Source organism: Condylura cristata, unplaced genomic scaffold, assembly GCF_000260355.1.
Source record: "Condylura cristata isolate star-nosed mole 26May11 unplaced genomic scaffold, ConCri1.0 scaffold00032, whole genome shotgun sequence".
Taxonomy (NCBI): Eukaryota; Metazoa; Chordata; class Mammalia; order Eulipotyphla; family Talpidae; genus Condylura; species Condylura cristata.
In genome coordinates, this window is record NW_004567133.1 from 7631220 (window position 1) to 7647879 (window position 16660).

Here is a 16660-nt window from a genome sequence, read left to right on the forward strand (position 1 = left end):
TTATCTTTTCAAAAAGAATTGAGTAGCCATGGCGTGGCTGCCGACACCAGGGCCATCCACAGGAGGAGCTTCATCTCCGTGAACTTCCTTTGCAGGACACTGGCCGAGATGGCCGCAGCCACCTCCGTCCATGTGGTTGCTGTCATCGAGCCCATTATTCAGCACGCGGACTGGTTCTTCCCTGAAGGTAAGAACCTCCTCGGCTTCACTGACTGCCAGAGCTAACTGTTTTCATAGTAGCAAGCATCATGTAAAGAAGAAAATACATCAGTAGTTTCTTCATGAGTCTATAATTGGTTTCACTTTTTCATGTTTCTCCCAGACTACACTCATGTTTTGACATAGTGGCACGTTAACTTGTATTGTGCTTCATTTCACTTAACACTGGTAACATCCGCCCAGCCAGTGCACATTAAATACCCTAGAAGTGCTGTATGCTTGCTGTAAGACCTGCTGTTTGTTCCTGGAGGGGCAAGGCCCCTGCAGAAGACCACACACCCCATCATAGCAGCCAGTTGGAAGGATAGGTGGCCGGATGGTGGGACAAACCCGAATGCTGGACAGAGCCAGGGCTCGCTTTCCAGAAACGGTGATGCTGCATATTCAAGAGATTCCCATTGGCTTTTTCTCCATCTAGGTAGTTAGATTTGTGCAAAGGTAAGGTTGGGGCCAGTACATGAAGGTCTGAGAACTAGGGCTTCATCCGTAGGTGCTGGGTCTCAAGCCGAGTGTGTGGCAGCCCTGGCCCCTGTGGGCATGCTGACTGGGTGAGTTGGGAATCTGGACCTCCCTCCCCTGCTTTGCCAGGAGAAGCACTGCCTGGTTTGCCAGAGTGTGGCGTCATGTCCAAGGCCACCATTTTCCTATTGTTGAGTCACGCCTCACTCATGCAGACTGCTAATAAGCTCAGCTGTGAGGGAGGGGTGACTGTCGGCACTCGGCCTAGGGTCTCCTTTGAGAAAGCCCGTCTCAAAAACTGCTGTCAACATAGAGTGGATGTTGCCTTTTCTTTCTTTTTTTTTTTAATCCAGCTGTAAATGCCTTTTCTTTTTTTTTGACAAGTAATCCACATTCATTTTCTCTTCTGTATTCCGTGATTATTTTTTTAACAAAAAGTACACAGAGGAATTGTGTAACTTCTGGGTCACGTCTGCCTTACCTCTCATCTTCTCGGTTTGCCTCCTCTCGGCCTGCCAGGAAGGCGTGAGCCCTGGAGCTTCCGCTTGTAAAGGAGTGGGCCTGTGGACTGAACAAGGAGCCTCCTTTTCAGTAGTGGGTTGAAAGCTCCCTCAGCTCTTGCTGTTTGTGTCATGTATGTCTGTGTTTCTTCTTACAGAGGTGGAATTTAATGTCTCAGAAGCATTTGTACCTCTTGCTACCCCGAATTCTAATCACTTTCCCCACACTGGAAATGACTCTGACTCGGGCACCCTGGAGAGGAAGCGACCAGCCAGTATGGCGGTGATGGAAGGGGACTTGGTGAAGAAGGAGAGGTGTGTTCAAGGCTGTTCCCTTTCAGAACCACAGCAGATACCATGTAGAAGAACTGTTAAACCTTCAGTATCTGTACCGCCTCAGTGTCCCTGCAGTCTGAGTGTGACCCTGCACACCCATGGCTGGGGGAGTCCACATAGTGTCAGGAAGTCCGCATTAGCTCGTTCCCAACAGTTACCTGGCCGTAATGTAGGCATGTAGCTTGCCAGCTCACACCCTATCCTGTGTACTCAAGCTTCGCTCAATGTGAGAAGCCCTGCATTGGAAAAGCATCACACACAGTGCAGTTTCCCCTGAGTGCTTGATGGGGGGGTGAGGGGAAGGGGAGGGGAAATGAGCTATATGCTGTGGACTTGTGTCCAGGACTCAAAGTGAGAGCAACCCACCTCTTGGTGAGTGGTGCAATTTGATGTTTAAAGAGACTTCTGTTTGGTATAACTTGGCCCCTCGGTGGAAGCCAAACCACTGATCTCATGTTCAGCCAAAGAAACTTTGGTGTTGGCCAGTTCTGGAACATGGGACTCCCTGCTAGACGGCTGTTCTCTGTTCTGTGCCCCAAGGGAGATTTGTGGGATTTCCAGTGGTGTTAAGGCAACTTGGGATTTTTGCCTCCAGAGAACTGTCAAGTGTGTGATGAAATGCCATCGTACTCACCAGTAATGCCAAGAGTAAGCAGGGAACTCACCTGCTTTTCTTGCATACATGTCATAACATTAATTGGAAATAGTTTTACATTAAAACTAAGCAACAAGCTCTTGTTTTAATTGGCCATTCTTGAAGTAGAGGTTTGGATTTGTTTTTGTTTGTTATAACCCGTAACAGAGGGAAATGCTGTCCGACGCTGTCCTTCTGAATCTACACGTAGGAAGTCTTACTTGCCTGAGCCCCCCACGCCCCCGCCCTCGCCCACCACTCGGCAGTGCCTCCGGGTCACAGCCCCGCTCAGTCCTCGTGTGCTGCCACGCGATGTTGTGGGTCTGCTTGGTGCACAGTTCGCAGTTTCCTGTCTGCAGGATTCTCCCCTCTGGCTCACCCAGTAAATAAGAACTCGGGGAGCTGCTTAGCATTTGTTTTTCAAACTGAAAAGTTTGAAAGTTCATGCAATGGTTGACTTACAAGAAAAGTGAGTCTTCCTTCAAACCAGTCCTCCGACCAACCGCTCTCTCCTTCCCAAAGCAACTGTTTTTTCCAGACTCATGTATCCGATGAGATCTATTCTTTGCGCACACACCAGCGTGTGTATTCTCAGCTTCAGAGTCAGTGGTGTGTGACGACTTCACGCACCCCGGGAGGACCTCTGGACTCAGCTGCTCCCTGGTCCCCAAACTCTAGAATTGAACTGGTCACGGGTGCTGTGGAAGTAAACCCACTGGCATGATGCCGCTGCCCCAGGCAGGGCCGCCTGTCTGCTTCCAGCTGTTCACACCTGTGTTGAGAAAGGGCCTTGACCAATTCTGGGTCCCCTCAGGTTAAAAACCCACTTGAGCTGCGTTCCCTGGTGATAGGAAAGGCCACTGGCTGGGCCTCGCTGTCTCACTGCATGCTGGGCAGCGTGGGTGGCTACCGTGTGGGGTCCTCACGCGAGTGGACCAAGGGGCTCTGTCTTAATGGTTGGCTTGCATGGTGTGTTGACTGTTTCTTCTCTCTGTGTAGCTTTGGTGTGAAGCTTATGGACTTCCAGGCCCACCGGCGGGGTGGTACCCTAAATAGAAAGCACCTGTCCCCCGCTTTCCAGCCGCCACTCCCGCCCACAGATGGCAGCACCTTGGCGCCAGCGGGCCCAGAGCCCTCTCCCCAGAGCACTAGGGCTGAAAGCAGCGCAGGGGGTGGGACTGTCCCCAACTGTGCGGGCACGCTGGAGCAGGGGCCGAGCCCGGGCGATAGCAGGTAAGGAGGGTGCTTGCTGCTGACCGTGAATGCTGGACACCCAGCGTCTTGAGGTGCCTGCCTGTGGGCCTGGCATCCACGCCTGAAGAATCACTCGGCATCGAGTGAGCCAGATTTGCCTTCCACTGCTCTAGCTGGCAAAGAATTGACCAAAAGACTGCAGATTGCTTGCTTCCTTTCTTATTTTTCAAAAGAAAGCAACATTTGTTTGCTTTCTTTACCATACTGCTTTGGTGCTTGAAGCTGGAAGCCAGTGGATGTCTGCCAGTATCGTATAGCTCTTACCTGTTTAATGTGTCCTCAGTGTTGCTATACCATTTGCTTGTTGTCATCCTGTGCCCTAACTAGGTCGAATGTAGAAAGCTAGATTACAGTATTCCTGGCATTCATTCATTCATTCGCTTCTTATTCACTCACCCAATCACACCCTGTGACTAATAGGCTCTAGACGCACTAGGTGACTTAACTTGCTCTCCCACCCCGGCTCAGCCTTGTAGGGGAGCTGATAACACAATACAAGAGAGGAAGCTTTTTGATCCTTAACCATTTGACTTACCTCCTGGAGTGGGCTACAACTCTGGAGTGACTTTTAGAAAAAGTGCCTTTGAGATTGACAATTTGGATTTTCACTCATTCCAGTCTCACATTGACCTGGTCAGGTGACCGCTTGAGGTGGCTCAGAACTGGTCACTACTGTAAAGATGGGGCCTCTGCAGAGTAGATGCTATGGTTTTGATTGTCCTTTGCTCTACCTCCACCATCTAGAAAGCACGTAACTGATCACTTACAAAGTAAAATAAACAACTAAAACAGGGACGGCCTCTTTAGCCATATTATTCCACACAGAGAGATGGACTTGCCTTGGGGACACACCCTCACTTGATCTTCCTTGGGTTGGGGAGGGAGGGCCCTGTAGCTCAGTCCCTTGGCCTGTGCCATAAGAATCTCACATTTGCTTGTTGTCATCCTGTGCCCTAACTAGGCTGAATGTAGCAAGTTAGGTTACAGTATTCCTGGCATTCATTCATTCATTCATTCATCCATCCATCCATCCATCCATCCATTCACAGCTGCACTCCAGCACCTATGCACCCCTGCATTCCTGTTTACTTGAGTCATTTGGGGGGAAGTTCACTTTTTGGTTAAAAATAGAAATAAGAAATAAGGTTAGAAATAAAGGCTTCAAACTTCTCAGAGCTTCATTTCCCCACTGGAAGCTCCATGTTGGTCTGTAAGTACCTACTACTCCCTCCATGTATTTGTTTTGCTTTCAAGTTTTTGGTTGAGAAAAGAAAATACTGGCAGACTCACATGTTCATTCGCCTGTGCGCCCCATTTGTTTAGTCAGGGCTGAGTAGATTATTTAAGACAGTAATTTGTCTTCACTGCCGAGGGCAAATGAAATGTCAGGCATCGATTAGCTCTTAGTATTTCATGTTCTGTAGGTATTTTGTGACCACCGATGACCTGCAGTCTTTGGTGACTTTGACATACTATAGCTGTAAGCCTGTAAAGTGGGCATGAGAAGCTCCAGGCCAGGACGTAGGGCCCTGAGTACTGGGCTCTGCTGTCTGTGGATGCTGGGCTTTGTCGCACAGGCATTTGCTCCCTGACTCCTCCTCAAATCCAAATTGTTGATTGTAATCAAGCACTTCAGATAAAAAAGGGATTTTATCATCCCTTTTACTTAGTTTCATACAATGTATGTATCAAAATCACATTATTTTGACATCTCAAAGCCCCTTCATGTTTTTTAAAATACTGCCCAATTTAAGTCCAAACAATAACCTGAGGCTGTCAAATGGTCAGTATCACATCTGAGGGGCAGCATAAAGGGAGACACTCTGCTAGTGAGTCTCATGACATGTGTAATCTCATGCAGCATTGGGTAAATATGTTAGCTTTATAGGCCCAGAGTGAATTACATAAGATTTCAGATCACCTCCTTGCCTGCTGAGGTGAAAACTGGTTGGACCTTATATTTTATAGTGTGCTTAGCGTTTCTAGCCAGGAATGCCAGACACCTAACTTGACTTCCACTCCCCTTAGCCCTCCGAAGCCCAAGGACTCTGCAGCTGTGCCTGCATCGGGGAGAAACAACAGTCAGATGGCCACGGGCCCGAGCCAGGCCCAGTCCTCCACTGGCTCTCACCAGCTCTCTGTGGGCCCCGCACACAATTCTGCCGGCCCCAGTCCGCATACTCTGCGCCGGGGTAAGTAGTCCCCTTCCCTGCGTGCGCCTGGGGGTGGGGGTGTGCAAGGATTCAGGCGAGAGGCTTTGGACAGGTCTTTTCCATGTCTGTTATAAAATGGCAAATGGGAAGATTTTAAAATATTAAAAAAGAAATGAAAAGAAAATACGGAGTGGAAATGCAGGCATTTGAGAAATACAGAACTTAACAAACCAAAAGGCATTTTCCAGAGCCACTTCCAGCTTCCCAGAAGTCTGTGCTCCTAGCCCCGACTGCCCGAGGACCGCCACGGCCACTGTCTCGGCCCGGCTCCACACCTCTGCAAACCCCTGTGCCCTCGGGGGGCCTGGGCCTTCTGATGAGTACAGTGTGCGCACAGTGTGTGCCCCTTGTCCTCTCCTCAGCCACCCTGGAAGCCAGATACACTGCACGGTAGTTCATGTCCTCTCTTAACTGACAGCCCCCCATAGCTTCCATCCAAACCCCCTGCATGGGCCCACTTGGGGCCCACCCCTTCCTCTCCCCTCTGTTAAGCACTTGAAACTTGTGGGTCTGCTCTCTCGTCCGTGGATCACTAGACCCGTTTTCTCTCTGAGCCTTCTCATTTTCTTTTCCAGAACATTCTGACCCCCATTTTCATATGGTTCATGCATTCTTTTCTTTGTAAAAGTTTTATCGTGGTAAGACACTTGGCGTGACCTTCAGTGTTTAAGCAATCAGCTCATATCATTCAGGGCACTGTGGGACTGTCGGCACGCTGTCCCTCACCGGGTCCCCAGGACTTCCGTCTCACAGGTCGCAAGCTTGAGGCAGCTGCCCCACCTCCTCACTGCTCCCTCCTCTCAGCCCCTGGCAGTCACCATTCCGGTCTGACTCTTTCAGACACCACATGTAAGGGAAATCGTGCAGTGCTCGTCCCTCTGCTTGCTTATTATGTACATTTTTTACAATAAGGTTCATCATATTGTCATCTAGCAGAATTTTCTTCTTTATGAAGACCAGATAATATTCCATTGTGTAGGACGACGTCCCTTTTTCTTCATCCAGTCATCAGCTGATGGACATTTAGGTTGTTTCCATGATGCTGCAGTGAGCAGGGCAGTGGAAATCTCTTTGAGACCCTGATTTCGTTTCTTGCGTGACCCAGAGGTCAGATGCTGGAGCGTGTGGCAGTTGTGTTTGCAGTATTCTGAGAACCTCCATATTGTTTCCCACACGGTGTACAGCCACCTTCCCATCACTGCTCCAGGGCTCCGATCTCTGCACATCCTTGCCAGCATTTGTTGTCTCCATTTTAACAGCATGAGGTGATTGTACTTGGGTGTTTTCCTTCCTTTGCCAGCCCAGGGCATTTGGTTGTCACAAGTGGGAGGCTCGTGCCAGTGGCGTCCTGTGGGTAGAGGCCAGCGGGGCGGGGAACATGCCGCAGTGCTCAGGGCAGATCCCTGACCCAGAGGGGCACTGGTAAGAAGACTGAGGCCTGGTCAGGAAGCACTGACATGATGCTCTGATGCTGTTTCTAAAGTCAGTTAAGTGTGAACCCAGATGCCTCTGTCACAGCTCTTACAGGGCGGCGGGCTGTCGAGTGGGGTGACAGCAGCCGTTCTGTGTGGGTGCGCTGGCCACTGTCACCACATTTTCTTCTTACTGAACTTTTTAAGTGACACCTCATTAAAGGAACGATTTTTTTTTTAATACTAAAATTTGGAGTCATTTTAGATTTATGGAAAAGTGGCAAAGATAGTGCTGAGGGTTTCCCATGTATCCTCACCCCGTACCCCCACTCTCTCACACCTTGCTAATAACCATGGTACATTTATCGCAGCTAAGAAAACTACGCGGGTACATTTCTCTTAACTGAGCTCCAGATACTATTGAATTTGCCGGGTTTTCTGGTACTGGCTGTCTCCAGGGGAAGCCTGGCTCCTGCCCAGGAAGCCCGGCGTCCAGTCCCCCTGTGTCCTGAGTCTCTTCTCGCCTGTGGCAGTGTCTCAGCCGCCCTTTGCTTCTCACGGTCCTGACAAGGGGGAGTGCTGGTCAGGCAATTTGAAGATAATCCCCTAGTTTGCATCAGTCTGATGTTTTTCTCACTGTCAGGTGGACTGTGGGTCCGGGGGAGGACGTCCACAGAGGTGAAAGGGGTTCGGGGTTGGTGGGATGGGGCATGTGGCATCACGTGGCTCCTTGTGGGGAGTGAACCTCGCTCCTGGCTCAGGCAGTTGACAGGCACTGTGCTGTTATTACTGAAAAGCTTTTTCCCCCTTTGCCAGCTGTTAAGAAACCTGCTCCAGCGCCCCCCAAGCCAGGAAACCCCCCTCCGGGCCATCCCGGGGGCCAGAGTTCTCCAGCAACATCTCAGCACCCCCCCAGCCTGTCACCGAAACCAGCCACCCGAAGTCCTTCTCCACCCACTCAGCACCCAGGCCAGGCTCCGGGCCAGCCCAGCACACCCTCGCAGCTCTCGGCGGCCCGGAGGTACTCCAGCAGCCTGTCTCCCATCCAAGCACCCAGCCACCCGCCGCCACAGCCTCCAACACAGGCCACGCTGCTGGGGCCCGGCAAGCCAGGGGGCCAGGGCCTGCCCGGGGAGCCCGGACTGGAGCAGCCGGCCCCCACGCCACCCCACACCCCCACGCCTCCCAGCACTCCGCCCTTAGGAAAGCAGAACCCAGGCCCGCCTGCCTCGCAGGCCCCGGCGGGGAGTAACCCAGAGACTGTGCAGCCGCATGCTGGAACCTTGCCGAGACCGAGACCAGTACCAAAGCCGCGGAACCGCCCCAGCGTGCCCCCGCCTCCTCACCCCCCGGGCGCCCACTCAGCTGTGGAAGGCAGCCTGGCCAGCGCAGCGCCCACCGCTTCCAAGATAGTCACGGGTAAGTCGTGGCTCGCGCTCTCGGCTCCACTTGGCCCCGCTCTGGGTCTGACCCTTCTTTGAGGCTTTGATTTAGAGCAGGGCTCAGGAAAGCACCAGTGAGTCAAACCCTTCCCACAGTCCGTTTTATTTTTTGTGGGTTTTTTGTTTTGCTTTGTAACTCATCTCTGGCCGCTTCCGTGCTGAAACAGGGCAGGTGGGTAGCTCAGAGATCGTGGGGCTCTCCCAACCTAAAATATTTACTACCAGGTCTTGAACTGCGGCCCTGATTGATAGTTTTATTATGTGCTTGAGGCTTACCTGCATTTACATTTTTCAAGTAACTTGAACTTAATTTCTTAGTGAATTCCTCATAAAATGCATATTTTCTTCCCAAGAGTAAAAGTGTTCACATTAAGAGAAGTGTTTCGAGTGTAACTTTAAAAAGCATGATTCATGCCAAAACCATTGCCTTGGGAAGAGGGGTCTTGGGCACGGTCTGAGCAGAGGGCCCCCCTGTGATGGCAGAGGGAGGCTTTTCCCGTAATTCCCATGAAGACCTGTTTTGGCTGGTGGATTGTACAGATTGTAGTGGGCAGCCTAATGGAATATTTTTTTACAGGCTTGCACGTGCTCGTTTTTATGATTTAGAAAGAATCCACTCCCAGCGCCCTAATTTACATTTAATTTAGGATGAAGTGGATGGAGCTTTTTGAGGAATTTTTTTCTAAGTGCCAATTAGGAGCTTTGAATCATTTCTTACAATAGCCTAGTTTTAAATTTTCTAAGTGAAATTCTTCAGAGAAGCGGAAATACATCTGTGTGCCCCCCCCCAGACACTGAGTGACTTCTCTGTTGAAAATGAGCCAGGTGACTGCCAGCCTGGTCCCCACGTGACTGGTTGATCTGTTGATAACCCTTCACCCAGGCACATAATGCATAATTTGCAAGCACTGTAAATGGTTAATGCCTTTTTTTCTGATGACACCTCAGCCTTTGTTTTTAAGAAGAAAAGTCACATTGTTTGTTTGTTTGTTTCCCAATAGATGACCTTGCTAGTGCCCTCACAGGTGGGGAAGGTTTCCAGGACTAAGGTCTGTAATGCCCCGCAGCTTGCACCTCAGCCCCAAGAGCTCCTGCTTAGCCGTGTTTTGTATTTTGTGCTTTTGACTTGTGCTCAGGAGCAGTGCAGCCACTTGGCCCCGCCCACCTGTTCTGTAGCCTGCAGGCTGCACTTTTGTTTTTGTCAGAAGCATTTAAAGCCGAGGCTCCCACTTCTAGAAGTAGATGTCAGGAGATCTGAAGCACCCCAGAGGAGATACTTAGAATGAATTCTTTCTTTTTGGGAAGCCTTTCCACAAGCAGTCTGCTCTTCGCGGTGTGATTTAACTGTCATGATGGGCTCATCAGCATTCAACCAAAAGGAACTCGGAAAATCGTGTCCCTTGTGTCTTAAGCTTTCATTTTTAATTTTATATCTAAGTGCAAGTTAACTGCATGGAGCTTCTTAATTTGATGCTCAAAATTGGCTCAGGACCAAAAATAAAACCTCCAAACATCCCACACTAAATTCCTTTAATTCTAGCATGCTTATATTTTGCTTTCCTAAACCACATGAGCTTTTTAAAAGGCACTGCAAGGCTCACCTGGCGCCTCCTGTAGGTGCCTGTTGGCACAGCATATGGCGCTCATCGTGTGTACAGTTGCCCAGCTCCTCTGGGCCTCGAGCCCTCAGTGGACTGCTTAGCCAGAGTGTTCACAGCTTTGCTCTGAGGAAGACTTTCTGTAGAAACCAGAAGGGGAAACAAGAGCACGAGCTTTAAAACACAAGGAGGGCGCGGGGCGATGCCACCCTCCAACTCCATGGTGATTAACCCAGAGACCCCGTGGGTGGAAAGTCGCACACAGAGCAAGCAAAGTGACTAATCCTAAGCAAGGCCGAGCATTAACTCTTAGGTACTTGAGACACCCCAACATTTGATTCCCAGATCTTTCCTTAAGTAAGGGAAAGACGCCAAGCCAAAATTAGGTCAGTTCTTTTGTACCCTTTCTACATGGGGTACACTTCTTCCAGGAGGTTGTCTTACTGATCTGCTACAACTCTGTAATGCTGTGAACTTTGTAAATTTCAGATCAGTGAGATTTTATATTAAAAATATTTTTCCTTAAGATATTAGTTGAATGTTTAAAACAATAAACAGCCTGTGCTGTGAGTTCTTCTAAGTCAAGAGATGCCAGACACCATGATTGTCTTTTAATTTCGTAAAACCCCTGCACTGCCGTGACGAATGCACAGGAAGCCAGCATCTCGAATGGGCCACCTGCTGCCCTCCATCCTGCAGACAAGGGCTATGTGTTTGAGAAGAAAAAGCATAACGTCCTTGGACAGACAGACCTTATTATGACATCTTGTTTGTGCTTAGAAACCCTTAGACAAATTTGAAAACAGATTGTTGGCTTAGAGTATTTGATCTTAACAAGGGGATGAAGATGGGATCACAGCTGCAGTGCTGGTCTGGCCACCAGTTCTGCCCCTGGGCACTGGCTCGGGAGAATGGAGGGCTCTGGCCTCGTTTTGCATCTCTCAGTTGTTACTCTGGAAAGCAGTAGGACTTTTTGCTTCGTGAGTCAAAGAGCTTACTGTTTTTAAAGTGATAGATGTTAGCAAAGAGTATTCTAATTTAAACATTTTATTAAATAATTTAGATGTATGACCTGCCATATTCAGTAAGAACTGAAATTGGAATATTTAATGGTAAGGAAAAGGCACCTGATTGGCCAAAGCATTTTTGCTACGTGATGATCATGTTTGTGCACTAACGCCTGTCACTAACCATTCACCCTAACCCTGCCGCTTGCATCCCTACTAATGGTGCACTGCTAAGGAGGCTGGCTTCGTTTGTGCTTGCTGTCGTACCTCGTACTAAGTGTGTTCACAGACGTGTTCACTTGGGCACGGGGCTGGGCTTGTTCCTTCTTTCATTTCCATTCTTGTCTGTACTCAGCAGGCTTGAGGTGTAGTGGAAAGAACACATACTGTAAAGTCGGACCTGCCTGGATTAGAATTCCAGCTCTCTGTGTGACACCTCATCTGTGAAAGATGCAGTGAAAGTTACTGTTGAAGGGGTTCCATTAGATAACTAATAAAAGCATCTTGACATACAGTGGGTCTCAATCAGTGGTACATACTTATTGTCATTTTTACCTAGAAAAAAATACCAGGCTAGCCATTAGATGCATTTGCTAATGTTAAAAATGTAATGAAATAGAAGTATATAAATTTTAAAAATTTATATAAAATTTTAAATTTTAAATTTTTAAAGAGCCTGTGTCCTCTGAGTTGACCCACCCCCTGGAGTTCCCTTGTAGCTGTTCCATTGTGGGTTTAAAAGACAGCAGTCGAAGTAGAAGCTACTTCTTAGTCGCACGTACCTGAGAACCCCCAGCCCTGTGCGCGCTGTGGGGCCCAGCCCTCTTGACGCCGTGAAGCACAGCGCTCGACTGGTTCCCGAGCGTCCTCCTCTCGAAACTGAACTCTGAGTCGCAAGAGGCGTGTATTTAACGCAAGCAGACGGTAGAGAGAATTTGGGGACTAGCAGCACTGAGGTCGCCCTCCTGCCTGCGGAGCGGTCTGTGACTCATACTCCCTTTTTTTCTTCCAGTTTTTTCCCTAAAAGGGGTGTGGAGGGGGTGTGAGCATAATTGTGTGGCATGCATAGGTTTGATCTTGGCATTGAAAATTTTTCCTTTATGTTACATGCAAGAATGTGGTTGTTATAACCACCTTTTTTAGTAGCTGCTAGTATTTCTTTAAGCAGCTGTATTATTGCTCATAGTAGGACAGTCCAGTGACTTCTGCTTCTACTTGGAGTTTGTTTTTAATAAGTAGATATAGCCATGAGAGGTGAACAGGGCCTCCTTTGTCTAAAATAATAGACTGTTGCCTCAAAGCCTCTCACAGCCCTGAAAACTCTCAGAGCAGGCTGGGGAGTGTTCTTGTGACCCCTACAGCGGTGCCTGCACTGTCTTACTTAGAGTGTATTGGGTTGTTACCTATCAGAATGACCCTCACAGTGACCTTGGACTTTTTGAAGTGCACGCTTACAACCCAGAGCACACCTTCAAGGCTGCCGAAGTGTCAGGTCTTCTAGGAACATGCCCATGTGTAGAATGCCAGCTCTGGCCCTCACAGGGCCTGCTTCTGCTAATGACATTCAGGAAAAAAAGGAATTTGGCTCCGTGTGTCCAAGCCCCAGATCAGAGGAAAAGCACCTCACATTCTGCCTCTGAGTTTCCTGGGCTCCCCTCTCTGTTTGATTTTTTTTTTTAATAATATAATAATTTATTTTTACATCATTTTGTACCTTTTTCCATCTCAGTTGTAATCCCCGTGGGCTTCCCATCACCAAATCACCCGTGTGCCATCACCATAGTCCAGTGCATATGATTTTTTTTTTCTTTTTAATGTAATTACTGTCATACAAACTTAGCTCTCAGCAATGTGCCCCAAGGAACAGCTCATCTTGGAAAGTATGAAAAGTGCTGCTTTCTAGAAGGTCATAGCCAGAAAGTTGTAGAGGTGGTAAAAGATGAAGAATTCCTGCAGGTACATTTTTCTCCTTTTTACTAAAATAAACCAGAATGTTTACGACCCAATCCATTTTCCCCTCAAAGGCGGCCTTCTCTGAGGACCTTCACCCAAGACAGTGCAGACTCCCTGGGGCAGGCAGGCCACAGTGAGCTGCTTGAGGCCGGCTCCCGACCCAGCAGGACTGGCTGTGTCCACAGCTGGCTGTCACCTTGGATAAGGAGTTGAGCCTGGCAGAGCCCCCCGGCCCCCGTTCTTAACTCAACAGTAGAGCTGCCAGTTGCAGAGAGGGGCTTTAAGGGGCTCAGGGAGCCGGCGTGGAGCACTTCTCACTGCCGTGGGGTGCCGCAGACCCAGTAACTGTGCCAGAGAGTCCTTGTTCTGGAGGCTGGGCCTGCACGCGGACAGTGATTCCTGCTGCTTGCGTGTACACATGTCGGTTGTTTATCCAAGAAACGGCAGAGAGGGCCCAGGGAAGGAAGTGCGCCTGCCGATCCCAGGCCAACCAGATGGGGCGGGCCTGGCCGGCACAGAGGCCCCTCTTGGGGCACCTCCTCACCTTTCTTCCTGGAGTATACAGCCAGTGTGTTTATCAGAAATTATTAGGGAAAGTCACAAAAGCACAATCCAGAAATTACTAGTGTATGATGTAAAAAGAGAAAGATTTTTCTTTTAGCCAGATGTTTGTCCTCTGGAGAAGATCGGTGGCTGGCAGGCATCAGTTTGCATAAATCCTTAAGCAGAGGCTGGTCAGGCCTTTGCCTCCTGCTTGTCCCCAGGCATGTCAGTTCCACAGTTTCTTGGTGAGTCTTTGGGCTGCGTAGAGACCTGCTGGCCACCCTGTCTGTCGTCTTGGGCTGGGGTGATGGCAAAGAGATCAGGTTTGCCATGAACTTTGTGTACCAGGGCTGGCTTCCAGGCATGGCTGCTTTACTTGAGGCTCTGGGGAGTGAGGCTTGGAAAGCTGGTTGGGGTAGGTGATCTTCTCCCTCCCTCACCCGTTTACCCATCCAACCCATGGCCAGCCACGGAGTTGATTGAGCATCTGCCATTAACCTAGTTCTAGGTGCTGGAGATGTGCTGTGAACGAGACAGACACGGCCCTGCCCTCGTCACTTTCATTCTGCTCAGAACAAAGCCAGGACGTCCTCTTTGGTGTACACAGGCCACCGATAGTCAACTCACATGAATCGGTTGTTTTTACAACGATCTGGCCTTACAGAGATTCATGGCCAGAAAGTTATAGACGTGTTTTTAAAAAATAGTGAATTCCTGCAGGTGTCTTTCTACAGTAACTTTTTTACCAAAATAAGCCAGAATGTTTGGGATCCAGCCCACTTTCCCCTCAAATGTTATCTTCCCTGAGGCGGTGCAAACTCCCTGGGGGAGGAGGTCCTGCCTGATTGATTGGCATGGCATCCTGCACCCGAACTCCCAGGAATCTGGAAGCTTGGAAGCACTGGTCTGCCAGGGGTCATTTCAAGAAAAGAGAACTTCCAGGAAGTAAATAGACCTCATAGTCCAGCACTGTAGGGGTGTCTGGGGGCAGGGCCAGACTCAATGTGGGGAGCCTCCCAGAGGTGAACCTTCACCTGGAGCCGCAAAGCAGAAGTCCTCTCAGGAGCAGCTCCTAGCAAGGGTAAACCTGGAAGACTGTGCCCCAACCAGCACGCCCGCAGCTCCCCCCAGTGCCCTCTCAGCTCCCCACGACAGCTTTCACCTGGTAAAGTGAAGCTACAGCAAATCTGGGCACTCCCTCCGCTCCTGGGCCAGCCCTGAAAGCTTTCGCGAGGCTCTCGCCGTCCTCTGGAACCCCCAGGTATGAGGGAAGCAGAGCCTGCTGTCTCCGTCCGGCTCCCCTCCCCAGCCAGGCGAAGGCTTCCTTAAAGCTGTTTCTGTCTCGCTCACTATGTGTCTCACAGCGAGAACCAGCACGTGGTGGGTGCTCAGTAAATATTTGTTCCTGAATGAATGACTTGGAGACTCACTGCCCCCCTGGGAAGCGCCCTGTGGTCAGGGAGGAGTCTGTGAGCACGGGCGTGAGGGGGCTTGGGGACCACGCGTTCACTCTCTTGCTCGAGGAGTTCCAGCCAGCACAAGGCCACTCGAGAAAGGAACCGGAGGGACAAGCATTAGAGTATTTTCAGATTTGGGGTTCTACCTCAGTGTGTGCCAGCCAGGGTGACTGTGCCCCCGAGGGCTATTTGGCAGTGTCTGGAGACATCTAGGGCCGTCACTGCCGGGGAGAGGGCAGGAACACGCAGAGCACCCTACTGTACACAGGTGGCGCCCATGACCCTGCCGTGTCACGGCTGCGAGGCTGAGGGCGCTGCTTAAGCAACAGGACGCGTCAGCCTCAGCAGCAGGTGCTTCCCACAGGCCCCGACAGCCCGGCAGCCCAGGTGGCCAGGTGGTCAGGAGGTCTCTGTTAGTGCCTCAGAGGCGGCCCGAGGGCGGGTTCCTGTCTTCACCCACAGCAGGCAGAGCCTTGGGGGGCTGGCTTCCGAGCAGCCGCCCGCAGACAGGCCCAGACCAGGGCGCCGTGCCACGTGGCTGCGGCTCCCCACTCCACTTGTGAGGGCTGGTGGTGCCTCTGGAGAGGGAACGTGTGTGCATGGGCAGCTCCCGAACTCTCCGGCTTCTGTTCTCCCCAGAGCGAGCCCCTCCGTGCCGGCTGGTGCGTCCCCCACCACTGACCCCGTGTCCTGGTGTTTCTGTCCAGACGCCAGTTCTAGGCTTTCAGACGCGCTTCGCAGCAGCTATCCTGACGAGCATTCAGACTCAGCAAGCAGAGACCTGCCGGGCCGCATCCTGCTGGACTTGGACAATGACACGGAGAGCACGGCCCTGTGAAGAGAGCGCGCAGGCCCCCACCCCTGGGGGAGGGCGGGCACACTGGACCTTTGCAGACCAAACAGTGAAATGCTTTCAGTGCAGGGAAGCGGCCTTTGCCTCGCAGGACTCGGCCGCTCGGGGCTGCGGAGGACGCAGGGCCCACGCTGAAAGCTGCATGACCTGTGTCCAGAAGTCGGCTGTCTGCATGGGAAAGAAATCATGCCGGAACGGAAAGAGGAGCGCCCGAGGGTGGGCAGAGCCTGTTGCCGAGACGCCTCTGCTGTCCATGCGCCGGCGCGGGGTGATGGGGGAGGCGCGGCAGCTCGCTGACCGCGGACCAGCTGCCTGAGGGCGCCGTGCCTGCCCCCGCTCCGGTTGCGGGGTGGGGGGCGCTGGCTCTCCAGACGCCTGCAGAGTCGACCCGTGTGAAGTAAGGTCTGTGTGTCCCGTGTCCGTCTCCCCACCACCCCCCAACCACGCGCGCTGAGGTGACTGCTGGATCCGTCACCTCAGCAAACTGGATGTGACTCGTGCCTTGCTGGGTCGCCAGGATGTAGGAAGAGATGTACTGTTCTTTTTTTTTTTTTTTTTAAACAATGTAATGGCTACTTGATAAGGACCGAACATTATTCTAGTTTCATGTTTAATTTGAATTAAATGTATTCTATGGTTTATATGAAAACTTTATAATTCTTGGAGACAGAACTGTAGATTGTGTGGACCTGTAAGTGTTCCTTAGAGAGAACCAGAACTGGGTGTGGGACTTGTAGGGTTGTGATGTGCAAATGGAAGACTGGAGGTGAGGTCTCAGGT

At 50.7% G+C, this 16660-nt stretch overlaps 1 protein-coding gene across 8 annotated transcripts in view; it reads left to right on the forward strand.

Annotated features, from left to right (window-relative positions):
• Positions 1-16420, forward strand: part of ARHGAP17 (Rho GTPase activating protein 17) — a 72668-nt gene extending 56248 nt beyond the window's left edge. Inside the window, exons 14-21 of one of the 8 annotated variants that reach the window (XR_001145974.1) lie at positions 96-187; positions 1337-1493; positions 3148-3381; positions 5431-5594; positions 7844-8446; positions 9471-9518; positions 11131-11179; positions 15735-15823. Coding sequence is in view for 6 of the 8 variants with exons in the window: in XM_012731860.1 (XP_012587314.1) it covers positions 96-187; positions 1337-1493; positions 3148-3381; positions 5431-5594; positions 7844-8446; positions 15735-15865 (1381 nt within the window). In the remaining 2 variants the exon portion in view is untranslated. Of the gene's footprint in view, positions 1-95; positions 188-1336; positions 1494-3147; positions 3382-5430; positions 5595-7843; positions 8447-9470; positions 9519-11130; positions 11180-11429; positions 12797-15734 lie in introns of those variants that run through there. The other 7 variants (XR_001145975.1, XM_012731861.1, XM_012731865.1 and 4 more) reach the window with 7 other exon arrangements.
• Positions 16421-16660: the final 240 nt, after the last annotated feature.